Source organism: Carassius gibelio, chromosome B25 (assembly GCF_023724105.1).
Source record: "Carassius gibelio isolate Cgi1373 ecotype wild population from Czech Republic chromosome B25, carGib1.2-hapl.c, whole genome shotgun sequence".
NCBI classification, from domain to species: domain Eukaryota; kingdom Metazoa; phylum Chordata; class Actinopteri; order Cypriniformes; family Cyprinidae; genus Carassius; species Carassius gibelio.
In genome coordinates this window covers 5,174,826-5,197,711 of record NC_068420.1, presented here as the reverse complement: position 1 = coordinate 5,197,711, position 22,886 = coordinate 5,174,826, and the positions used below count along the sequence as shown (strand labels likewise).

Below are 22,886 nucleotides of genomic sequence, written 5' to 3'. Positions count from 1 at the left end.
CTCAAATGATTCGCGAACCCGCTCTGAAGTCGCCATTTGACTCAAATGATTCGCGAACCCGCTATGAAGTCGCGATATTACTCAAATGATTCAGATGACTCAAATGATTCGCGAACACGCTCTGAAGTCCGATCCCGCAAATGATTCAGATGACTCAAATGATTCGCGAACCCCCTCTAAAGTCCCGATCTGACTCAAATGATTCGCGAACCCGCTCTGATGTAGCGATCTGACTCAAATATTCGCGAACCCTCTCTTAAGTCTGGATGTGGTATAGTTTCCACATATTTGTCTAAGTCCAATTTGAATAAAGAAAAAAGAGGTTTATAGCCAGTAAACTTTTGTTTATAAATGTGAAATTTAGCTAACAGGAAACATAAATTAATTATGTAATATGTTCCAGTATTCTGTTTTGAATGGGCAAACAATCCAAATGAAAACAAAAAGAGAAGTCACTTACAAAATAGCACTGAATGAATGCCAAAAAGTCTGACCAAAATTATTCAGTGTAGGAGCATTGCCAAAATAAATGAATGAAGAGTCGCCATTTGACTCAAATGACGCAAATGATTCAGATGACTCAAATGATTCGCGAACCCGCTCTGAAGTCCCGATCCCGCAAATGATTCAGATGACTCAGATGATTCGCGAACCCGCTCTGACTCAAATTATTCACGAACCCGCTATGAAGTCGCGATCTGACTCAAATGATTCGCGAACCCGCTATGAAGTCGCGATATTACTCAAATGATTCGCTAACCCGCTATGAAGTCGCGATCTGACTCAAATATTCGCGAACCCTCTCTTAAGTCTGGATGTGGTATAGTTTCCACATATTTGTCTAAGTCCAATTTGAATAAAGAAAAAAGAGGTTTATAGCCAGTAAACTTTTGTTTATAAATGTGAAATTTAGCTAACAGGAAACATAAATTAATTATGTAATATGTTCCAGTATTCTGTTTTGAATGGGCAAACAATCCAAATGAAAACAAAAAGAGAAGTCACTTACAAAATAGCACTGAATGAATGCCAAAAAGTCTGACCAAAATTATTCAGTGTAGGAGCATTGCCAAAATAAATGAATGAAGACTTCTTCAGAAGAATGACAAAAACAGCAACTCACGTCAATGTCTAATTTAAGTTGGGTAACATTTGTGAATTAACTTAAATTTTATTTATTTTACTTGGTTGGTAAGCAGATATCTATGAGGCAAGGTCCATACTTTCTCCCAAGGTATATTCTCCACAATGCTATTCCAATTAGGTATTATGTAAGGAATTGGTATTATCCCTCTCTGAAAGACACAAATGAACAAAGACATTAGAAAATGATAGCATTTCAATTCATAATTTTTCCTCAAGTTTTTTTTTTTTGTCAAACATGTTTTCTGACTTTTCAAATCACACGCACAAACACACACTTCGAAATGATACCTTTTATTAACAGTCCAGAGTAAATCTGACACTCTGTGAAGTGAATTTTGTAGACGGACAACATGCCCAGATTTTCTATCTTTCCATCCCATTTGTAGCAGCTCCCGTGTACACTTCCAAATTTATAACATTTAACACTATATTTAAATACATTTGTGACAAGGCAGTCCCATTTTCTCTTTTTTTTAAAAGCAGGAAAATAAACATGAGCCCTCAGCAGCAGGAAACTGAGAATGGGCATCATCTTTTGTGTAATCTAAATAACACATTCTGCTCTTTTCCTTCTCAGTCTAATCTACATACAGACTTTTAAAAGCTTTATTAAAGTGAGCTCAAAGTAAAAAAGAAAACATAAAAATGACGAAAAAAAAAAAAAAAAAAGTAGGAAAAAAATAATAATACATTTGCTTATCAATTGCCCAGATTTCCCAAACGTGGTGGAGAATGCCAGACAGCAGAGCTAGTGCGTTTAAAGAAGCGAGGTTTAGTCCGCCTGAAGATCGCCTCCAGTTTGGGAGGTTCAGGTTCTCCAAAATATGAATGGAGATCTAGTGGATTGTAATATTGCTTCATGACGGCTTGCTGCAATTGCATACCTGCAAAAAAACACGTCACATTAGGGGAATACAGTAAATACTTTCAAATAAACATATGAACAGAGTTCTGACGGTCCAGATGGAACATAACGTAAAATGTAACTACATATAAACATACCCTCAGCCCAGGACGGGATGGGTTTTCTGGGTGCAGATTCATCATCTGTTGAGTCATCGCTGTTCTGGTCCATGCCATAATCTTCAGGATTCACTAAAACATTCACTTTCTGGCCCTTTGGGGTGATCTGGTATGATTGTGGCGATTGCTGCAAAGTATAAAACAAGAGATGGGGTGAGAAATCCCCTGTTCCAGACATCAAGTTGTTTTTTTCCTTCAAGTTAGAAGAACTCTGCTTGTATTACAAGGGCTTCTCTTCATCGCTTTGCTTCTCTGGGAACTTTTCTGTGCTTAGAAATGTTCTCTGACACATTCCCTCCTTCAGCGGTGGAAAAAGACACAATAGTTGCCGTGACCTCACCTCAATGTCCACAGTCACGTTGAGTCCAGGTCCGAGATCTACGGTCTTATTGTGAGCAGCTCCTTTCCCAACTGGAGTACTCAGAACAGAGTTCTGTGGATGGAATAAGAGTTTTAGTAAATATTTACTAGATGCATATATTAAATGCTTGGAATTTAGTACAAAAAAATAAAATAAAAAAAGCACAGGCATTTACCTCAATATCTACGGTCTGTTTTAAAGCTGAACTTTTAGTTATAGTTGTGTTGAGCATGTTAGCTGCTTGTGTTTTTGTGGCAGAGACCTGTTAATGCAGGCATGTATGAATAATAATAATAAAAAATGAAAAATTATTCATAATATACACACACACACACAAAAAAAAAATCTACACAAGCATATTTGACATGCTTATTGATGGTGTGTGTATGTGTTTGTTTATATAAAAACAAACACATATACATACATACAGTGGGGAAAATATTTATTTGATCCCCTGCTGATTTATAAGTTTGCCCACTTATGTGTATGTAATTTGTATGATAGGTTTATTTTAAATGTACAGCGAGAGAATATCAACCAAAACCATAGTACAAAAAGGTTAGAGATTGATTTGCATTTCAGTGAGTAAAATATAGTATCTGAAAACAAGTCTTAATACTTGCAGAAACCCTTGTTGGCAAGCACAGAGGCAAATTGTTTCTTGTAGTTGGTAAAGCAGGTTTGTCTACATCTCTGGAGGCATTTTGATCCACTGCTCTTTACGAATCCTCTCTAAATCCTGTTGTTGGCTACTCAAAGGTTCAGCTCCCGCCACAGATTTTCTATAGGATTGAGGTCTGGAGACTGGCTAGGCCACTCCATGCCCTTAATGTGCTTCTTCTTGAGCCACTCCTTTGTTGCCCTGGTGGTATGTTTTGGGTCATAGTCATGCTGACAGACCCATCCATGACCCATCTTCTGTGTTCTGGCTGAGATGTGGTGGTGTTTCTCCAAGATTTGACAGTACATGTCCATTTGCACCTCAATGCGGTGAAGTCGTCTTGTACACTTAGCAGAAAGCTTCAAAACATAATGTGTCCACCTCCATGCTGGACTTGGTGTTCTTGGGGTTACTATCAGTATTTCTCTCCCTCTAAACACAGCGAGTCAAGTTAATGCCAAAGAGCTCAATTTTGGTCTCATCTGACTGCAGCACTTTCTCCCAAACTTTCCATAAATCATTTGTATGTTCTTTGCAAACTTTAAACGGGCTTGTACATGTGACTTTTTGAGCAGGGGGACCTTGCGTAAGCAGCAGGATTCCAGTCCATTGTAGTGTAGTGTGTTACCAATGTTTTGCTTGGTGACTATGGTCTCAACTGCCTTAAGATGATTAACAAGCTCCTCCAGTGTAGTTCTGGTCTGATCCCTCACCTTTCTCATGATCATCCTTACCCCACGAGGCAGTAAGGAGTAACTTCTTAAAGTGACTGTTCTGTGTTCCACATGGGCACAGAACCAATAAGTGGGAGCCAGAATTCTTGCTGGTTGGAATAATTTCCCCAGTTTACACACAAATTAAATTGAGTTTTATTTGGATATTGTTAGGTAAAAATCTAAACAAAACATAAATTACACGAATAACTTAAGTAAAATGAAATTGTGAATTAGCCACTAACTGAATGAAGTTAGTTAAAGTGGTAAAATTAATACATTCAAATAAGTTACTAAATTAAATGGAAAAAAGTAAAAAAAAAAAAATTATACAATTGTACAATCATGTAAATACATGTAAAAGCCAACTCAAAATGACTAAATACTATCCACCTTTCTATGGGTCTAGCCCCCGGTCTCATCCACGTCCAGCTATTTTTAACTGTACAAAACAGTTTGTTTTGCTGCTTGATATTGAAAATTGGTGTCTTGTCATATTATTTTAGTGTATTATCTTAATTATGAACACACTGGTTTTTGGTGCAAACAGATACAGGTGTTATTTTTGTCATTTACGTATAGCGGTTAATGATCCAGAAGCCTCACCCATAGGCTTACTTCCACGTTAAGGAAAAAGGTGGATCTGAGGATATGATAAATCCTAAAAAAACAAGGGCAATTGACTTTAGGTGTTGGTAGTTACCTGTGCTGTAACTGTAGGGGGCGCCGGGGCAGAGGCTGCAGCTGCACGTTTCTGTTGGGCTTCCCTCTCCTCTTCAGCCTTCCGCTGCTCTTCCTGTTAAGGGAACAAACTAATTTCATGAGATTATGGGAATGTTAACAAGTGTCCTAAGCAGGGGGGTGGGACCAGTGGCGTTCCACATGATAGAAATAGAAAAACTAACCATCTACACATCTTGTTGCAAATTTTAAAATGACAAAAATAACAAAAGTCATTAGAACAACAAACAAAATCCTTACCATTTTCCTCTTCTCCTCCATCTCCATCCTCTCTTTCTCTCTGGCTGCTCTCTCCAGTTCCTTCTGAAGAGCAATAGCCTTCTCTCTCTCTAGTCTTTCTCTACAAAGACACAAACGTGTATTTAGTAACTCTTGAGTGCCATGCTTTCATTTCAAACAAGTGCACGAAAAATGACCACCAACTTTTCAGCTGCCGCCTGTCTTTCTCTTTCCCGCTCGCGCTCTCTTTCCCGCTCTCGTTCGCGCTCCCTCTCTTTCTCCCGCTCTTGTTCCCTCTTCAGCTCCAGAGCACGTGTGGCCTCTGCCAGTTTGCGGGCCTTCTCTCGCTCCTCTTCAGCCTTGCGTTTGGCCAGCATCTCCTGGTGCCGCCGCTCCTCTTCCTCCTGAAGAAAAAGACAAGTATATAAATGGTTAACTACAATTAGCTTTTGGTTAAGTTTGGGATCAGTACAAATAATAATAAAAAAAAAATAATCAGACAGAAACGGTTCTCGGTTCAGTGTACTGGTGATCCGAAAACCGATGCAACCGGTTCTTGACTTGAGAACGAGAAACACTCCGGCAGTGGGTGTGTACGTTCGTTATCTGGCTCTGCTGCACAAATTTCCCCCCGGCCTTTATTTGTCCGTGTTGACCATGCCCCCAGCCACTACAAGGCCCGGTGTTTATTTGACTACCTGTTTTCATTTGAGGAATTACGGTGTTATATATATATATATCTATATATTATACACACATATACACATACATATATGCATGCACAAAATTTATCCAATGTGACCGTAAAACATTTATATAATCATAGTAACATTTCCATTTCAAAAAATTTTCTTTTCAACTTTCTATTCAAAGACTGAAAAACACAGAAACTTAAATTAATGTGACACAGCACAACTGTTTTCAACTTTTATAATACGGTAATAAAGGTTTCTTGAGCAGCAAATCAACATCATATGATGATTTCTAACGGATTATGTGACATTAAAGACTGGAATAATGACACTGAAAAATCAGCTGTCCATCAAACGAAAAATATATTCAAACAGAAAATAGATTCAGAATATAACTGTACACTATACAGTAGATAAAATAAATGCAGCATTGATGAGCATAAGAAATGTAAATATATATATATATATATATATCTTCTCATAATATCTTCTCTACCATATTAAGCTTGATATTATTTGCTATTGGATCGAAAAGGAAAGTTGTTGCAGAACAATAAATACACAATTTGTTTGTAAAGTACACTTCCATTATTTGAGGTCATCCATCACCTACACTTGAATGTCTTTCAACATTGACTCTCCACTTTGATGGCCGAGGTTGACTTACAACTTGCTGAAGTTTCTTTTGTCTGGCTGCCTCCTCCTGTTTCTTGCGGAGATCCAGCTCTTCCTGTCTTTTAGTGGCCACCTTCTTCTTGGCTTTCTCCTCAGCCAACCGCTCAACACGCAGCTGAGAGAGAGAGAGAGAGAGAGAGAGAGAGAGAGAGAAACAGACACAATAGATTTAGATGAATACTAATCCTGTTGTCTGCATTCCATAGAATTGATTTGCTGAAATCAAAACAGATGATAATAGGTGAGCACCAGCTAATTAGACTCGTTGGCATTGCATTAGTTCCGCCTACTACCAGAGAACCCGGCAGTTCTTAAAAGCTGAAGAATTCCAAAAAGGAACGCTGCTATTTTGACACGGACATACAGCAAAGAATACCATTCACCAGTATCATGCCACTTCTGAATGCATGCAAGACTCTCTCGCTTTCTGCTCTCACCAAAGCAATGGCGAGTCGTGCACCTTTACGCTAGAGTTTACAGTACGTCTAATACAGGTGCACGGCGCAAACATTCAGTTGAACTGAAAAAAAAAAAAAGCAAGGAATGCTTGACGGAGAGTGAAACTCTTAAGCGCTAAGTCAGGAAAAATATGCAAAAACTTATACTTAGCCTCCAAATCACACACAGCCTTTGCTAATATCAGACATCATTTGGTCTCCAAGAGTGATGATTTAGCTGTATATGTGAGTGATTTACTCGGAGGGTTGCTTAAGTACCATATCAGTTTTCTTCTCCAGCTGTGCCATCTTTTCCTCAATCTTCTTTTTCTTTTCCTGCTCCTTCTCCTTTTCACCTTTCACTCGAGCCTCAACAACCCGCTTCAAACGTTCGTCCCGCTTCCTAAAGCAGACAGAATTCACTTTTGAGTCCTGATTTGCATTCACACTTAATCTAGATTAATGATTCATTCTAAAGTACAAAATCGATCAACGGCAAACACACACAGAAAAAGCACCTTCTCCCACCTTTTCATTTCTTCCTGTTTCTTTCGTCTCTCCTCCTCAATCTTTTTCTTTCGTTCATTCTCTTGTTCTATTTTCTTGTTCAAGGCGTCCCATTTCTGCCGTTCTCGCTCCTGGAGGAAAAGTGGTAATTTTAGAGTATTCGTTAAAAAAAAAAAAATTCAAACAAGGATGATGGAAGCTAGAGCTAAACAACATAAGGACATGGATTTTTGCTTTACATGAGAAAAATGGGTGAATGTGAACTTCCCCAACCACAAAGACACACACCACCTGAATGACGAGGTTAATCTGACAAATTCTGAATGGTACGGTGTCATTTCAGTTTAGTGACAAAGTGCCTCTTAAATGAATTTAAGTATGAGTTTCACTCTTGTTCAAATGCTTGGGATCAGTATATATATATATTTTTTTTCCCACTTATATTCACACAAAGTCAAAGGCTGCATTTATTTGATCAAAAAGTAAAAACTGCAATACCATAAGATAGGCTTCCCGCGATAGACTGTGCTGACATTTCAGCTGCAACACCAGTTAGGCAAGGCAAGATTTTTTACAGTAATAAAAATAATTTCAGTAAAAGAACAGACACTACAATTAAGCTAAACAACAGTTGCATCACAGATCAGATTTCATTTATCCAGTGAGGAGATTGAGTCGAGCTCACTGACAAGAAAGGTGAGGTGAGACAGACAAGACCATGGTGGATGATTTAGTTACGAAATGAAAAAGCACCTGTTTGGCAATATTTTGGATTTTTAAAAGCCTGTTGACTTTTGCCGTCTATCTAAGGTGATATTGGAAGTTTTTTAAAACATTTGTTTCTTATTGAATTGGTTCCACAGTGACTGCTGATTTTTATTTTATTTAAACTTTGTGTAACTTTATTTGACATCTAGGTGTATGCCGTGCCTCCAAGCTTTCTTACTCATTTTGCTAATAAACGTTTTACGTTTCTTATTTTTATATATATTTTCCCATTTTTTCAGGACTCTTAAGATTAATAAAGTTCAAAAGGCAGCATTCATTAAAAAAAAAATGTTTGAATTATTTATAAATGTCTTCACTTTCATTTTTGATAAATTTAAAGGAAAATTGCTGAATAAAAGCATCTTACCAACCCCAAACTTTTGAACAGTACAACCAAATGGCCACTCATTACATGGGAATAGTCAAACAGAAATAGTTGTGACTGAAATGGAAATGTCCTCAGTCTTGATTCACTGTTTATACTCACCACAGAGCCAGAGCCCAACTGAGGGGGAGAGACAGGAAGTACAATTACCAACTAAATAACTTCTACTTGGAGAAGCACATTAGCAAATATTTATAGTCAATACAACCAAACATATTGGACTACTCTGAAATACAGAAATATCCCTGCTCACCTTGGTGTCAGTTTTGGTGGCAGATTGTTTGATGAAGGATTTTATGATGGTGCTGCGGCCCAGAGACCCAGGCGTCATCATAAGCATCTGGTTCTTCTGCACCGTTTGCAAGAATGATCTCATGTGTGGAGCAGTACTCTACAGGGACACAACAAATGGACACATAATGGATTGTCTGGTCCAATCCAAGACTCGCTAATCATTGTCAAGAAATCATTAAAAATCCTTTTTACAGAATGCAAAAAACCCCACAGATAACCACAAATACGCTTTTCCTCTCTACAAGACTCAAAAGATGGTTGTGGCTTCTTAATGGATTAGTTTTGGTGGATGATCAGCAATACGGTGGGTCAGATATACATACCGTGAGGCACTTCTTCGGAGGGGATTGTTTCTTCTTGGGTGTGGTGCTTTCCTGAGCTGCGTGACGCTTTGATCCTGAACGCGTAGGCCTGATGGAAAAGCACAAAGACTATTAGAAAACACTCAGCATAAATCCACCAACTATAATGAGGAAAACAAATTAGCAGTGAGCTCACCTGTCATCTTCTTTGGATTCTGCTCCATCTGTTGTTACAGGAAAATAAGTAAATGAATATCAAAACCTTATTTGTCAACCCAATTACACGCTCCATTTTTCATATCAGCAGATCTGTTAGACATGTACCAGTTTCTGAAGGGCGGGCCATGGATCGTGTGAAGCGACAGTTCTCAGTGGTGCTAGATTCAGCAATCTCTTCTGGAAGTGTGTCTTTTACCTTAGATTCCATTTCTTCAGTCTTCTCGGGTTCAAGTTCCTACGAAAGCACCCAGCCATCAGTTATTTACAAATTGCAATAAAATAGTTTCTAACATCATACTGTGTTTGCTTATGGCCTGTTCACACAGAACTATGAATTAAGAGCACTTTGCAAGAGTTCAAGGCTATTACTATTTTCACCAGTTATTTCAACATTTGCTTTAATGTGTTAGTAGGAAGTATCATTTTACAAAACTCATTTTCCATTAATCGTAATAATCCAGTGAGATTTTTGTATACACAAGCACTCTGAAATCGGCCACTGATACACAGAGATCTGATCTAATGTTCATCCTGTCCATCGGATTGCTGTCAAGGTTTGTGTAATTCATCAGCGGCAAAAACTTATTCGAAAAGTGATCTATTATATTGTTCCTCCGTAAAGTCATCGTAACAGCTCTGGTGCGATTTTCTTAAATTTAGAAAAATGTATCAATCTTTATCCTTCTGGTTATTGCCCTTGCTGTGAATAGGCCTTATATCTGGCTCTTGTGTCTTTTTTTTATCAAAGGTAAATAAAAACCACAGCAGAAAGTTCTTCTCACCTCAGTTTGGACTATTTCTGCTTCAGGTTTAGTTTCAGTAGCTGGTTCAGGTTTAGTTTCAGTAGCTGGTTCAGTGACAATTTGGGGTGCATCAACCCTAAAACAGAACAGTGAAACAGTGTTTAAAAGATCTTTGACTGTTAACTGAAAGGTTATGGTTTTGAATCCCAGAAGAAACAATTCAACAACTGAAACAGAAAGTAAAAGCACTCACTGTTCTTCTTTGTTCTCCATTTCCTCAGTCTCAACATCCATACAGATATCTTCTGGAAAGAGAAATGGAAATATAAACGACTAAGCTAACAAAGAAACAATCACATTAAACAGCACAAATTATAAAGCGTTAAATCTTATTAAAGGCATTCAAACCGACCTCGAACCATTGCAACTGTAGTTGGCGACTCTAAATGATATGAGTTTAGTTTTGTAGCGGTGACTGTAAATGTAAGTGTCTCACCGCTGACAGAGCTGCTGCAAGTCGAGGTTCCCAGTCTGGCTTTCTTCTTCAGGAAAGAGCGCCGAGATGCCCTGCGAACAGCTTCCTGGGTCATGCTCTGCCTGAGGCCCACCAGAGAACGGCGTACCACCAGCGAGCGCCGAGCTGACGTCCGAGATGATCCCTGAGGTGTCGTCTGCAACCCAAATGCAGCGATGGGGATTTTATTAGCGGATCGGCCCGGAGACACACCAGCATTCAGCAGCAAATCTGCACTCAGACGCTCCGAGGAGGGAATCTTCACCACGGCTTCAGACACCAGGATCTGATCGGAGCCAGAATCCTGCACCTCAATGGCTTCATTCACATCTGGAACGCTCTCTGACACTTCTTCCACCTCCTTAGCTTTGGCGCCACCTTTGTTACGGGTGCTTCGCTTGACAGGTTCGGTTTCAGCCGGGGCAGTGGTTTTGTTGCGACGTGTGCGGCGAGAAGGTTCCTCCATCAGGCTCTCAGAGCTGTCGGTCGGCACGTGTGGCGTGACGAGTTCTGAGAGGGTGGTCAGGGTCATCTGGACTGAGGAGCGACGCAGGTTGCTGCGTTTCCCCTTGGAGAAACTACAGAGACAATGACATCATACTACATTGTACGAGGGAAAAAAACTGCTAATTTGAGTTTGCATTTCGGGGAATTAAACCCATGACCTTCATAGTGTTGGCACCATGTTTCACTGTTGAGCTACGAGAACATAGTTCTGCATATACAGTACAGACCAAAAGTTTGCACACACCTTCTCATTCAAAGAGTTTTCTTTATTTTAATGACTATGAAAATTGTAGAGTCACACTGAAGGCATCAAGGGCTATTTGAGCAAGGAGGAGAGTGATGGGCTGCTGCGTCAGATGACCTGCCTCCACAGTCACCGGACCTGAACCCAATCCAGATGGTTTAGAGGTGAGCTGGACCGCAGACAGAAGGCAAAAGGGCCAACAAGTGCTAGGCATCACTCGGGGAACTCCAAGACTGTTGGAAGACCATTTCAGGTGACTACCTCTTGAAGCTCATCAAGAGAATGCCAAGAGTGTGCAAAGCAGTAATCAAAGCAAAAGGTGGCTACTTTTAAGAACCTACAATATAACATTTTAAGTTGTTTCAAACTTTTTTGTTATGTATATAATTCCACATGTGTTGATTCATAGTTTTGATGCCTTCAGTGTGAATCTACAATTTCCATAGTCATGAAAATAAAGAAAACTCTTTGAATGAGAAGGTGTCTCCAAACTTTTGGTCTGTATTGTACACACGCACAAAGTTTTTTACTCTATAGTCAAACAGACACAGGAAACCTACAGTGGTTTAAAATTACAATTTATCCAGAAACTTATTTAAAATTACTTTAAAAAATAAATATTGTAGCCCTACAGGACCACAGGATTACTTTATTAAACCATCTACATTGTAGAAATCGAAAAACAAAACAAATAACTCTAATTAAATATGAATATAAACAGATGTTGCTGTAGACCTGTAAAATGTTTCTGTACCAAGCAAATTAACAAAGACTGTAAAATCCTATACCGTCTTTTGCTGCGAGACTCGTTGAGCTCCATCGACACTCTCTTCCTGCGGTTTGTCTTTTTCTGTGACGGAGTCTTTGGCATGAGTTCTGGCTCGGTGCTGAAGTCACTGCAGCACAACAAAACGTGTTCTTTATGAGCAGGTCTAATAACCTGAATAATTTGCTTCTTTGATTTCAAAGCAATGCCAGCTTCTGTGGTTATATTCATGACAAGAAAAATTGCAGAATTCAGGCATTTACAATTAATTTTTGCTGAAAACTCAAGCTGAATTTGACTTTGAAGATTGAACTGAATAATAATAATAATAATAATAATAAAAAGAAGTTATCTCACAGTGTTAAACCCAGCACAGTCTAATAATACATTCCTCATGGACAAAGGCTTTTACACAAAAAGTGACAAGCCACTAGTAACAATAGATCAACAGTATGAAGTGTAACATACTCCACCTCACATTTACAGTGTCTCTCACCTCGAAAACATGCGATACGCTTCCTGCTGGATCTCCTCCAGCCACACCATGTGGACACTGTCGATTTCATTAGTAAAACTCTGCAGTTTTCCATTAAAAACCTCCATGAGGGAGCGCGTGGTCTCCGGCAAGGAACTCATGGTGGCGTCCCTGGAAACACACAAGGAAAGTTCTGACGAATAAAAAGAATCTGTAAACAGTGGCATTTCAGGGGATAAAATCGATTTGCATGCAAATGATCACAAAATAACTTTACGCTATGACCACTGGGCATTGATCCCAAGTTGTCATGCATTTGCTTTGTCGTGGCAAACTTGACAACAAAGAGGAAAAGGCCCACACTCGTTTATAATTACATGCATCTCATTTGCTTCCAGATCTAGCATTGAAACCGCTTTATTTGACATCGATTATCTTACAAAGAAATCGAGAATTTAAACGGCTTTTCTCCAGACAATGGAAAACTATTTCACTGATTTATGATCCAGGAAACGAGAGATTACTGCGTAACTTTACTAAACCTTTAACGTTATGACTAACATTTTTACAGTCACGTATAAAAACATTTAATCTAATTCTGCTTTTATAAATGAAATCCTTATTCAGATCACAGTCCAGTCACAGCCGCAAATGCTTGAATAAGATAAACTAATAACGTTATATATTAAGTTTCAGTTGTTACCTTTTTGGCGTAAGTATATTACATTTACACAAAACGACATAGAAATAACTAAAATGTGAGTTTATTTCTGACCTTTTTATGAATCCTTAACCAACCTAGCTACCGTTAATCTAACCAGTAGCACAATAACGGCATCCAACGTTAAGTTACCTCTTTAGCCTGTATGCACGATAGCGCTGCAAAAACAAAGATTTGATGATCCAAAGTTATAATCCTGGCTGCTATTATGTTACTAAACATTAGATGCTAATTTAACATGACAAAATACTTCGGCTCCACTCACTCTTGTTTTCCTGCCACCCGCTCAAACGGTTTAAAATTCTCCTCTGACAAATAATGACTACGAACCGCCGATTCTGGGCGGGACCTTATAATCAGTGCATGCAATTAGACAGTACTGCTGTCTGTCAATGCAAATTTATCCAATCACAATCAAGAGGAATTCGAGCTGTGCTCTCATTGGATGATACGCATGCCTGTCATTGATTCAAACCGTCCAATGCAGGAAGAGAGCGGTGAAGTCCCCGCCTCCATCGTGACGTCGGCGTGTTTGACATTCCGTGTGAAAACAGAGCAAAACGTAACGAGTTCCGCGCTTTGATATCAGTGTCGTTAATTTTATTAAACATAAAACTAAATGACGACACATTTAAAATGTATATAGAATAGTTGTTGAAATTTCTCAACCGTTTTGTATGTAGTACAAAAAAATAATTGTTAGGATTAAATTGGAGCTTCACACTGTTACCATGGTAACAGATGCAGCTAGCTTGCTAGCGTTGTAAACACGGCTTCTCTATGTGTCTTACTCGATAACGAGCATCATTTGTAATCCTTTCGTGTTTTATTTTTCGTTTGAAATCCAAAAATAGACGACCCATACTGAAACGACAATGTAGGTGAGTTTATAAACTCGCCACGTTGACTATAATTGTTAATCTGGTCACTCTGAGATTATAAGATTTTCTTTGTAAACAATATAAATATATCACATTTTTCTTTAATCAAACTGTTTATATGTGCTTTGTTTGACGCATTTCATTATAATACAATATATTGTTCTATATTTTATAGCTTATTCAACATGAAACCAATGATTTACCATGGTTTTAAAAAAATACCATGGTGTTTTTAACAGTATCTTGGCGCACCTTGTAAACAACATGCTATATGAATAAAATACCATGATATTACCATCTAATACTGCAACCATAGCATGGTTTTTGCCCACAGTATCTTTTTATATGGGGTTTATAGTACACTTTGTTCAGTCTGTGACTCTGTTTGAATAAATCATGATCAAACAGAAGTTTCACAAACTAAACGTGCACTGGACAGTTTGACCTGTGCCTCTGTCATTATCAAATAACTCTAATCCTCTTTGCAGGATTTATTTTTAAAGGATGGACGAGACACGCAAGGTGATCAGAACCTGAAGCTCAGGTAAATGACAGTCTGCTGATGGAGATGTGCCGTCACAGACCATGAAGAAGATATTCAACCTCAAGAAGAAGAAGGGCTCCCCAAGCCCCTCCGAGACGGGGAGCGTGCTGTCGGCCAGCTACGATGTGAAGGAGAAAGACCTCGGGAAGGTCCATAATGCTGCACTCAGCGGAGATGTGGTCAAACTCAGACAGCTGGCCAAAAAGAATGATTTAAACCAGTTGGATAAGGAAAACAGGTAATGGTTGATGAACTGAAACTGTTTTGTTTTTGTAGTGGACAAAGCAAAATGAAAATACGAAATCTTACGACTGACAGAGATTTTCACATGGAAGATTGAACTTGCCACTTGAACTCTGTTAGATTTTAATCTTATAGAAAGTGTGTGTAAGGCAGACATCTACTTCAGGGCTCAGCAATAGTGATTTGGCCAGTAGTTGTATTACTTTTCTTTTTCTTTTTTTTACCTTCCCCTGCTAACATTTTCATTTCCCAACTAGAAAAGAATGACCCATATTAATTTTTTAAGCAAATACTTTTTTATATTTGTTAGACATATTGGTATTTTTCATGAAATGTAACTTAACGTTCATTAAAAAAATATCTATGTCTAATGTGCATATAAAATCTGCATTTAATCTGAATTTGTTTTAGATTTTTAAGTGCCTTGTTAATATTTTCTCTGGCTTCCCTACAAAAAAAATAGTCAATTTCTTTAGCCATTTTAAGTAAAAGTTATTTTTCATTAAAATATGTTTTCTTTATAAAAATCAAAATGTTCAACAAGTCGGAATTATTACATCTATAAAGTAACTGTTTCCATGTTTAACATGAAAATTAGATAATTGATGGGATTGTAAAAAAAAAAAAAAAAAAAAAAAAAAGGTTGTTTTTATACTTGAGTGCAGCTTGACCTAACACCATTTTGCTAAATCTATGTCTAAATAGGTGTTTGGTTATTGGTTAACAGCATGTTTCTTTGGAATAACCTTTATGACATTAAAAATGTTTATTAAAAGAGTAAATAGGGTCTATTTTGATTTCTCGTTCACATTATGATGCATGAAGAATCATTTAATGGTAGCATTTGTTGATGCATACTCATATTCGTAGTCCTAGCAGCTTGGGAAGTCGTGGCCTAATGGTTAAAGAGTCGGACTCCCAATCGAAAGGTTGTGAGTTCGAGTCTCGGGCTGGCAGGAATTGTGGGTGGGGGGAGTGCATGTACAGTTCTCTCTGCACCTTCAATACCACGACTTAGGTGCCCTTGAGCAAGGCATCGAACCCCCAACTGCTCCTCGGGCGCCGCAGCATAAATGGCTGCCCACTGCTCCGGGTGTGTGCTCACAGTGTGTGTGTGTGTGTTCACTGCTCTGTGTGTGTGCATTTCGGATGGGTTAAATGCAGAGCACAAATTCTGAGTATGGGTCATCATACTTGGCTGAATGTCACTTTCACTTTAATTCCTAAGACTTATTACACCGTTTTCTTTCAGAAGAAACATTCATACACTACTTTTCAAAAGTTTGGGGTCTGTAATATTTTTTAATGTGTTTTAAAGAAATCTATTCTGCTCATCAACCAAAAACAGTTATATTATGAAATGTTTTTACAATTTAAAATATCTGTATTCTATTTGTATTTATTTTTAAATCTAATTTGTTACTGTCATCAAATGTCAATTTTCAGCATCATTACTCCAGTCTTCAGAGTCACATGATCCTTCAGAAATCATTCGAATATACTGATTTGCTGCTTAAAATCATTTCTTATTATTATCATCAATGTAACAGTTGCTCTTGATACTTTTTTTCAGGATTCTTTGATGAATAGGTAGTTCAAAATAACAGCATTTATTTGAAATAGAAATATTTTGTAACACTATAAATGTATTTTCTTTTCCTTGCTGAATAAATGTATTGGTTTATTTAAAAAACAAACAACAACAACAAAAAAAGTATTTGCTTCCAATAATTTGTATGTTCAGTAATGCTCTATTCATCCTCTGTGGTTGGACCCGCAGGACTGCACTGCACATCGCTTGTGCATGCGAACACACAGATGTGGTTCACTTCTTAGTGGAGAACAAAGAGAAGCTGAACTTATGCGACAATCAGAACCGCTCCGCCTTAATGAAGGTACATTCATTTTGTTCTTGTGAAATCATATACATAGAAATAGTTGCTGACTGGTATGTCTTTTTTTTTTGTTATTCATGTCTGGTAGGCGGTTCAGTGTGAACAAGACCGCTCCATCTCTTTGCTCTTGGAACATGAGGCTGACCCCAGCCTGGTGGACATCAGTGGAAACACAGCACTGCACCTGGCCACCCGAATCCCCTCCCTTTCTGTGGTGCTGCAGCTCCTGGAACACTCCGCCAACATCAACGCACCGAACAAGGTGAAACTATTCTGGCCCACTTCAGATTTTCACATTATTAAACACTACTACGGTACTAACTTTCTACTTAGTGCGTACTGCATAATATACACTAAAAAGCTTACTCATACCATTGGTTGAGCCAGATGCACTTATAGATACAAAAGCGATCTTCTTGCACATTGAAATGTAAGATAGTTAATGCAGTCCAATCTTGTTTTGTTGTGGTTTGATTGATAGGATGGCAACACTCCACTGATGCTGGCTGTAATGGAAAACCATACAGACATGACTGAGCTTTTACTGAAAGAGGGAGCGGATGTTAATGTCAAGAACCAGGAGCCACGGTTAGAATGACGCTCTTTAATGGATTAGTTAAATTTAATTTTAATTTAACTTAATTTAATGGATTAGTTCATCCAAAAGTGAAAGTGCTGTAGTCATCTTGGTATTGTAAGGAATTGTTCTAGTGTGCATTTAGGAAGATATAATGGAGAAATATTATGAAACTGTGCTCTATTAATTTTATTTAAACTGAACAAACTTAATAAATAAACAGGAATAATAGGACTGATAAACAAATGGATAAAGAAACAATAATTATATTATTTAATAATTATATTAAATAAATTAAGAGGTGATTCACATAAGTATTATTGGTAGCACTTTATTTTGCAGTCCTGTTCCCCATGTACATACTATGTACTTATTATAGTAATTACAATAACTATGTAATAACTAGGTACTAACCCTGAACCTACCACTAAACCTAACCCTACCCTATGTAGTTACCTTGTATTACCAGAACTTTCTTAGATAAATACACTGTAAGATCATGTTAGTACACGTACTGTAAAATAAAGTGCAACCGTATTATTTTCATTAACATTTTGAATTAGATTTAATTTAGTTTTTTTTTTTTTTTATTTATTGTGCATGTTAGTTATTTTATTAGTTTATTTTGTTGTCAATGTGGTATTGTTGTTATATATGTTTGTATTATGTTTTTTTATATATTTTTATTTCAGGTTAATTTTTTAGTAATTTTTTGTTAGTTATTATATTGTTATTATATTGTTTTTGTTTGCTTTATTTTTATAGAACATTTATTATGTTGGCTTTTTTAAAATTTCAGTTTTATTTCACTAAGTAATTTAAGTACAAAATGAAAGTGAAACATTTTGTCTTCGCAACTAACTGAAGTAAAAAAATGAATATTTTAAGAATAAAAGTATTTCAGTTAACATAAATGTCTTCTAGTATCTTTTTTGTTAATGATAACAACATGAATTCACATTCTGTCTGTGATTGTTAGGTCTGCGTTGATCGCTGCGTGCAAGGGACAGATCAGTATGGTGCGTTTGCTTCTGCAGTACGATGCTGACATCACAGTGAAAGATGATAAGGGATGGTCTTCTGATGATTATGATGTCATGAATGGACACCACGCGTAAGGACTTTCTTCTTTTGCCTGCTTATATTTCAAACTCACCATTTGATTTTAAATAGTCCTTACTGAGTATTTTGGTTTCACAATGAATGTTGGCAATTTGTGTTGCTACCGGTTTTAAAGCATTGAAAGTTAGGAACATTTTAAATGCTGATAACGACATGTTCACATTGGCAATGTTTCATTAATGGAAAGGAACTTCAGATGTTTTGTGTGCGGTGAAAACAGAAAGCGTTTGATTGTAGGAGCTCAAATCAAGAATTGTTCTGTTCCAGATGTTCACATCTGATCATTGAGCATGGGACGAAGAGAAGATCCCTACAGTCATCTTCCTATTTCACTGGCAGCAAAAAGAAACAGACGTCTGTTCTCGGTAGTCTAATTGTGTTTAACTTAATTTGCACATTTGAAGGATTTTGATTTTCAGTGTTATTTGTATTTGTGAGTCAAGTATTGCTGCAGTGTTTTGATACGGTTCTGTTCCCCCACTGTTATTCCACACTTATCAGGAAGCAGCTTCGCAGGAGCAGGGAAAGGTATTGCCAATGTGTGCCAACCAATGTTCTGTAGATCAGACACATTATTCTCAAAAATAAGAATTTGCTGAAAATGTACTCATTCTCAGGCCATCCAAGATGTAGGCCTAGACGAGTTTGTTCTTTATCAGAACAGATCTGGAGAAATTTAAGATTACATCACTTGCTCAGCAATGAATCCTCTGCAGTGCATGGGTGCCGTCAGAATGAGAGATAAAAGAGAGATAAGCTGATAAAAACACCACATTTTTCTAAATCTGTTCTGATGAGGAAACAAACTCATCAACATCATGGATGGCCTGAGGGGGAGTAAACTTTAAGCAAATTTTGTATTTTTGGGTGACCTATTCCTTTAAGACACAATATTAAGATTAGTGTGAGATAATTTGGTGTAGCTTAAATTGGTAAATCATGGTGTGTCTTGTCATAGGAGCTGTTCTTTTTTGTGTGTCGTATGCTTACATGGTAGATTAAAGACCTAATCACACCAAGAATTAAATATCTTTTGGAATTCTAGCAGTTTATAAACAGAACTGCGTGTGTCTTGCAGACAACATTGTTGCCGGAGCTACTTCTAAGTGTTTATTTCTATGTACATGTTGAACACAAAAAGTTATGAACTGCAGCTTTAACTATGTGGCAAGAAAATGTTTGTATTCGCAATGGATTTTTTTTTTTTCATGCTTGTCTTAAGCGCAGATAATCCTTTATATTACTCTCCTCAGATACAGAAGAAAATACTCACACAGACTCCATTAGCAGGTGAGATGGCACTGATATGATCAAAAAAGAAATGGGTGATAACAGCAGCTACAAATTATCATTTTATCTAGCATGAAATTGTTCATTTGCAGGGTATCAAAAAGTGGTGACGCTGATTCCTGGCCTTCATCAGATGATGACTACGAGTTAGATTTGAGCCAAAAGGTATTTTTAAGCAGTTCTGAATTGCACATGTGTAATTGATTACAAATCATACAAATTATTACGGTCATATAACGCTTTTTTTTTTTACAGAAACAGAAGGTAAACTAGAAGAAACTCATAAGCACCTCAAAAACAGAAAATGTAGGAGGTAAGTTTTACATTTAAATGTTTTTGAGATGTCTGTAAGATTTGTGGTTGTGTTGTTTTAATTTGAAATCCCTACCCTGTATCAAAGTCCTTTTAAGGCAACAAAGTCCCATTAAGTGGCCATCTTGAAAAGGATAATAAGCAAAAAAAAAACTGCTATTGTCCACTTGTATGGGGAAAGACTGAAGTGTTTAAAATGTTTGAATAAGCCTGTTACATTAACATTTTAAATCAACAATTTACAAAATTTAAAAGGGTCCATTGAGCATTGTGATATGCTGTCTGTAGTCAAAGCAGATCAGAATGCAGACAAATCCTGGAGCGGATCAGAGTCTGAACTGGACAGTGAGGATAAGGGTGCAATCCGCCCACCACTTTCTAGACCAATCCCCTCCAGCAGCACCTCCCTCCCACAACCCCCTGTAGCAACCCCATCTGCCTCTTTGCCCCACCCACCTCAGATGAGCTCCACTCCCTTCAGCAGCACCCTTAAAGGGTTAGTTCGCCCAAAAATGAAAATGATGTCATTAATAACTCACCCTTATGCTGTTCCAAACATGTAAGGCCTCCTTTTATCTTCGGAACACAGTTTAAGATATTTTCGATTTAGTCCGAGAGCTCTCAGTCCCTCCATTGAAGCTGTGTGTATGGTATACTGTCCATGTCCAGAAAGGTAAGAAAAACATCATCAAAGTAGTCCATGTGACATCAGAGGGTCCGTTAGAATTTTTTGAAGAATCGAAAATACATTTTGGTCCAAAAATAGCAAAAACTATGACTTTATTCAGCATTGTCTTCTCTTCCGTGTCTGTGTGAGAGAGAGTTCAAATCAAAGCAGCTGGATTTCCGGTTCATGAACGAATCATTCAGTTCACCAAATCGAACTGAATCGTTTTAAACGGTTCGTGTCTCCAATAAGTATTAATCCACAAATGACTTAAGCTGTTCACTTTTTTAATGTGGCTGACACTCCCTCTGAGTTCAAACTAACCAATATCCCGGAGTAATTAATGACATAATTTAGATTTTTGGGTGAACTATCCCTTTAAGTTAGAATTACATTATGACTGCTTGGATCTCCACTCAAGTCGAAGTGAAAATGAATTCTGTATTAATGTGAATGGCCTCAAAAGTGACTTTCTCATGTCATTCTCTCAGGGACAGGAGAGCTGGAAGGAGGAACTGCCCGCATGTCTCAGGAAGTGAACGTGAGTCTGGAGTCGCCGGACCCCGTGAGCAGAGCAACTCAGCAGTACCTGGAGGTGCTGAAGAAGAACTACATGATCTGACCCACGGTCAGTCCACACACTGTAAACACAATCAACTCCAGCACCTCATCACTGACCCACAGACACACTCAGCCACCCAAAAAACCTACAGATTGAGAAAACTAGAGTGTTTACTAAAGCTAAAGCAGTTATGGTGCCTTCTTATGGACACTGAAGAAATAGTTCATCCAAAAATAAAAAAAATTGCTGGCCAACTAAAAATGAGTTTATTTCTTCATGGGAACATATTTGGAGAAATGTAGCATTACTTGCTCACCAATGGATCCTCTACAGTGAATGGGTGCCGTGAGAATGAGAGTCCAAACAGCTGATAAAAACATCACAGTAACCCACACCACTCCAGTTCATCAGTTAACGTCTTCTGGATTATATGTTTTTATCAGCTGTTGGGACGCTCGTTCTGACGGCACCCATTCACTACAGAGGATCCATTAGTGAGCAAGTGATGGAATGCTAAATACATCTTTCATTATTTAAATGGAGTATATTTTAATTTGAAAATTAAATTTTCATTTTGGATGAACTATTCTAAGTCTATCTGAACATTTTCTTTAGAGTTAGGGCTCATTTAACGAAGAATAATATATTCTTACTTATAAAATCCTGGGCACCAGACTGATTCCTGCTGGTCAGGAACCAACGTCGCCATTTTATTTATTTTATTTTTTTTGGTCAAAATGAGTGAAAAAAACTGTGTAGAGACTGAAGTGATGCCGCCTGTCTGGACTTGTGTTATTAGTCCAGTCCACCAAAAGGGCCAAAGTTTCAACACTACAATCAGTTTGTGATCTTTAATCGAGTGTGACAATGCTCTTTTGTGCCTCAGGAGCAAGGGAACTGTGTGTTTATGTCCTTCTGTTGTTGTCTAAGCCATACGAGCGTCACTGAGGTTTGAAGGTACACGTGAACTGCAGCTTTCAGTGTTGTCTTTTGTTTCTATCATATGTGGGATTTTAGTTGATTATGTATATATATTTTGACTGTTTTTGAGCTTGAGGCATATTAAAAAAAAGTGTGACATTTGCACCGTTAATATTATTGCCAAGTAATGACAATGGTACATTCTGTTATCGTGCAATATATACACAACTTATTTTAATTTCAAATAACCAAACACTCATTTGGAGATGTAATTTTTTTAAAATTAATGCGATACTTGAATGAGACAAAACTAGATAAGAGTATGTGACAGTGTCACCGCTTCGCTGTGCTCAGGATCAGTATTTTTGTGTGTATGATTGGATCTCACCACGTCATATTTTAGATGTTGCTTAAATTATATTTAACATTTTTTGCATGATATGTTCTTAACTGTTGAGCACATTTCGCCCCCCAAATTCACATTACTGTAATTAAAGTGTGTGTGTGTGTGTGTATATATATATATATATATATATATATACACGCATACTTGTTTATAAAAATATATATAGAAACAAATATATAAATAACATTAAATTTGCTTTATTATAAATTGTACAAAAAATGCTTACGCTTAATTTGTTAAATGTCAATAAAACAACTGTTTTTATAACCAAATTCTCGTTGCTGGCATTTTTTATTAATTAAAATACAAATTGAATTCAGTAGAACAGACGCTACTATGCAAACACGTTTTAA

At 37.5% G+C, this 22,886-nt stretch overlaps 2 protein-coding genes across 13 annotated transcripts; one reads left to right on the top strand and one right to left on the bottom strand.

Moving 5' to 3' along the window:
* Positions 1-1,586: 1,586 nt before the first annotated feature.
* Positions 1,587-13,498, bottom strand: incenp (inner centromere protein). 9 transcript variants are annotated; one of them, XM_052598079.1, is made up of 22 exons: positions 13,379-13,406; positions 13,246-13,271; positions 12,414-12,563; positions 11,940-12,047; positions 10,383-10,978; positions 10,140-10,191; positions 9,926-10,022; positions 9,249-9,378; positions 9,121-9,148; positions 8,946-9,033; positions 8,582-8,719; positions 8,431-8,448; positions 7,197-7,306; positions 6,948-7,071; positions 6,224-6,346; positions 5,069-5,268; positions 4,886-4,985; positions 4,608-4,700; positions 2,706-2,792; positions 2,510-2,602; positions 2,149-2,296; positions 1,587-2,030 (listed from the first exon to the last, which is right to left on the bottom strand). In XM_052598079.1, the coding sequence occupies exons 3-22, from the start codon at positions 12,551-12,553 to the stop codon at positions 1,846-1,848; spliced, it is 2,658 nt and encodes an 885-aa protein (XP_052454039.1). In that variant the 5' UTR covers positions 12,554-12,563; positions 13,246-13,271; positions 13,379-13,406; the 3' UTR covers positions 1,587-1,845. The 9 variants fall into 9 exon arrangements, with proteins under 9 accessions (XP_052454039.1, XP_052454044.1, XP_052454046.1 ...); XM_052598084.1 differs by lacking the exon at positions 12,414-12,563 and having other exon boundaries at positions 13,379-13,498; XM_052598086.1 differs by lacking the exon at positions 13,246-13,271 and having other exon boundaries at positions 13,379-13,482.
* A 220-nt stretch (positions 13,499-13,718) lies between these two features.
* LOC128014263 (ankyrin repeat domain-containing protein 7-like) lies at positions 13,719-22,805 on the top strand. Of its 4 annotated transcripts, none has more exons than XM_052597688.1 (12): positions 13,719-13,994; positions 14,483-14,776; positions 16,562-16,676; positions 16,765-16,938; positions 17,158-17,264; positions 18,233-18,367; positions 18,643-18,740; positions 18,877-18,903; positions 19,629-19,665; positions 19,737-19,830; positions 19,921-19,978; positions 21,136-22,805. In XM_052597688.1, the coding sequence occupies exons 2-11, from the start codon at positions 14,580-14,582 to the stop codon at positions 19,936-19,938; spliced, it is 1,002 nt and encodes a 333-aa protein (XP_052453648.1). In that variant the 5' UTR covers positions 13,719-13,994; positions 14,483-14,579; the 3' UTR covers positions 19,939-19,978; positions 21,136-22,805. The 4 variants fall into 4 exon arrangements, with proteins under 4 accessions (XP_052453648.1, XP_052453651.1, XP_052453652.1 ...); XM_052597690.1 differs by having other exon boundaries at positions 13,721-13,994; positions 19,758-19,830; XM_052597691.1 differs by lacking the exon at positions 18,877-18,903.
* The last annotated feature ends 81 nt before the right edge of the window (positions 22,806-22,886 follow it).

Coding starts and splice junctions, on each gene's coding strand:
- incenp (XM_052598086.1), bottom strand. CDS start 12,553: ATGAGTTCCTTGCCGGAGACCACGCGCTCCCTCATGGAGGTTTTTAAT. Junction 5,269..6,223: donor AAAAGAAACTTCAGCAAGTT/GTAAGTCAACCT, acceptor CTTTTTCTTCAG/GAGGAAGAGGAGCGGCGGCA. Junction 2,793..4,607: donor CCCCTACAGTTACAGCACAG/GTAACTACCAAC, acceptor CTGCATTAACAG/GTCTCTGCCACAAAAACACA.
- LOC128014263 (XM_052597688.1), top strand. CDS start 14,580: ATGAAGAAGATATTCAACCTCAAGAAGAAGAAGGGCTCCCCAAGCCCC. Junction 16,677..16,764: donor ACCGCTCCGCCTTAATGAAG/GTACATTCATTT, acceptor CATGTCTGGTAG/GCGGTTCAGTGTGAACAAGA. Junction 18,904..19,628: donor CTTCGCAGGAGCAGGGAAAG/GTATTGCCAATG, acceptor TACTCTCCTCAG/ATACAGAAGAAAATACTCAC.